General features: G+C 53.4%; 1 protein-coding gene across 1 annotated transcript in view; it reads right to left on the bottom strand.

Annotated features, from left to right (window-relative positions):
• The window catches only part of LOC133212177 (josephin-2-like), a gene marked incomplete at its 5' end in the record, with an annotated part of 2,918 nt that extends 1,077 nt beyond the window's left edge, over window positions 1-1,841 (bottom strand). Inside the window, 2 exons of the mRNA XM_061353276.1 lie at window positions 112-324; window positions 1,722-1,841. Of these exons, the coding sequence (XP_061209260.1) occupies window positions 112-324; window positions 1,722-1,841 (333 nt within the window). The remainder of the gene's footprint in view (window positions 1-111; window positions 325-1,721) is intronic.
• Window positions 1,842-2,200: the final 359 nt, after the last annotated feature.

The raw sequence follows: 2,200 nt of genomic DNA, 5'->3' as shown, positions 1-2,200 counted from the left end.
GATGCAGGATGTGGGATGCGGATGCAGGACATGGATGCCAATGCAGGATGCGGATGCAGGACACAGGAGCACCCTCAAAGTGGTACCCAAGAGCATCACCCCCAGCCCTACCTGAGCTCCTCCTCACCCCCAATGGGCGCTGGCTGTGGGAGCTTGGAGTCCAGGTTGTAATAAACCCCTTGGAAGCAGCGCAGGGAGAGCCAGTGCTGGCGCCGGAGCGGGACCGGGACCGGGATCGGGAGCGGGATCAGGCCCAGGAGAGGCCCCGCGGGGACATTGAGGATGAAGCCGAAGATGTTGGGGAGCACCAGGAGCTCCAGGGGCCTGTGGGGAGGGGGATAGGGGGGGTTTGGGGGGGGGTTTAAAGGGGTTTGGGGCATTGGAAGGGATGGGGATGGGAGGGGGGTTGGGGTGGTTTGAGGGTGTTTTGGGGTGGTTTTTGGGGTGGTTTTGGGGTGATTTGGGGCTGGTTTTGGGTCTTTTTGGGGTGATTTGGGGCTGGTTTGGGGTCATTTTGGGCTGGTTTTGGGGTGGTTTTGGGGTGGTTTGGATGGGGTAGTTTTGGGGTCATTTGGGTTGATTTTGGGGTAGGTGGGTGGGTTTGGGGTGATTTTGGGGTGGTTTTGGGGTTATTTTGGGGTGATTTTGGGCTGGTTTTGGGGTGGTTTCAGGGTTATTTTGGGGGGGTTGGGGTGATTTTGGGCTGGTTTTGGGGTGGTTTTGGAATGGGTTTGGTTTTGGGGTTCTTTAGGGTTGATTTTGGGGTAGGTGGGTGGGTTTGGGGTGATTTGGGACTGGTTTCAGGGTGGTTTTGGGGTGGGTTTGAGCTGGTTTTGGGTTGGTTTAAGGTTGGTTTCAGGGTGATTTTTGGGGCTGGTTTCGGGATGATTCTGGGCTGGTTTGGGGTGATTTTGGGCTTGTTTTGGGTCATTTTTGGTCGGTTTTGGGGCTGGTTTCAGTGTGATTTGGGGCTGGTTTGGGGTCATTTTGCGTTGGTTTTGAGGCTGGTTTTGGGTAATTTTGGGTTGGTTTGGGGGCTTTTTTGGGCTGGTTTTGGGGTGATTTGGGGCTGGTTTTGGGTCATTTTTGCTGGGTTTTGGGGCTGGTTTTGGGTCCTTTTTGGTTGGTTTTGGTGCTGGTTTCGGGGTGATTTGGGGCTGGTTTTGGGTCATTTTTGGGTTTGTTTGGGGTCATTTTGGGTTGGTTTTGGGTCATTTTGGGTTGGTTTTGGTGCTGGTTTTGGGGTGATTTGGGGCTGGTTTTGGGTCATTTTGGGTCGGTTTTGGGTCATTTTGGGTTGGTTTTGGTCTGTTTTGGGGTGATTTGGGTGTTTAGGGTCATTTGGGTCGGTTTTGGGTCATTTTGGGTCGGTTTTGGGCTGGTTTTGGGGTGATTTGGGGCTGGTTTTGGGTCATTTTGGGTCGGTTTTGGGTCATTTTGGGTTGGTTTTGGTGCTGGTTTTGGGGTGATTTGGGGTCGGTTTTGGGTCATTTTGGGTTGGTTTTGGTGCTGGTTTTGGGGTGATTTGGGGCTCATTTGGGGTCATTTTGGGTTGGTTTTGGGTCATTTTCGGTTGGTTTTGGGGCTGGTTTTGGGGTGATTTGCGTCTGGTTTGGGGTCATTTTGGGTCGGTTTTGAGTCATTTTGGGTCGGTTTTGGGTCATTTTGGGTCGGTTTTGGGTCACTTTGGGCTGCTTTGTGCTGCTTTCGCCCTCTCTCACCTCCTCTTATCCCACCAGATGAGGGCCAGCCCCTGCCCCTGCAGGGCCACCATCAGCACGTTCACGTCGTAGTTCCCCAGGAGGCTGCGGTGCGGGTTCAGCCACGCGCCGGGGGCCAGCCTGAGCCCAACCCCAACAGAACAGTCAAAAACACAGAAATCGCCCCAAAAAATGCAGAAACCACCCCAAAAAATGCAGAAACCACCCCAAAAAATGCTGAAAACTCCCCAAAAAACCCTGAACCCCCAAAAATCCCAACCCCCTAAAACTGCCCCCAAAAAACTCAAAACCCCCAGAGACCCCAAATCCCCCCAAAAACCCAAAACTTCCCCCAAAATCCCGACCCCCCAAAAAACCCCAGCCCCCCCCAAAAGAAACAAAACCCACCCAAAACCCCCAAACCTCCCCCCAAAATCTCCAAAACCTCCCCCAAAACCCCAAAGCACCCCCAAAACACCAAATAACCCCCAAAACCCCCA

Source organism: Neopsephotus bourkii, unplaced genomic scaffold (assembly GCF_033783945.1).
Source record: "Neopsephotus bourkii isolate Nb327-2 ecotype Australia unplaced genomic scaffold, CSIRO-AGI_Nbou_v1 NB_64, whole genome shotgun sequence".
Lineage (NCBI taxonomy): Eukaryota > Metazoa > Chordata > Aves > Psittaciformes > Psittacidae > Neopsephotus > Neopsephotus bourkii.
This window is presented reverse-complemented; position numbering and strand designations above follow the sequence as displayed.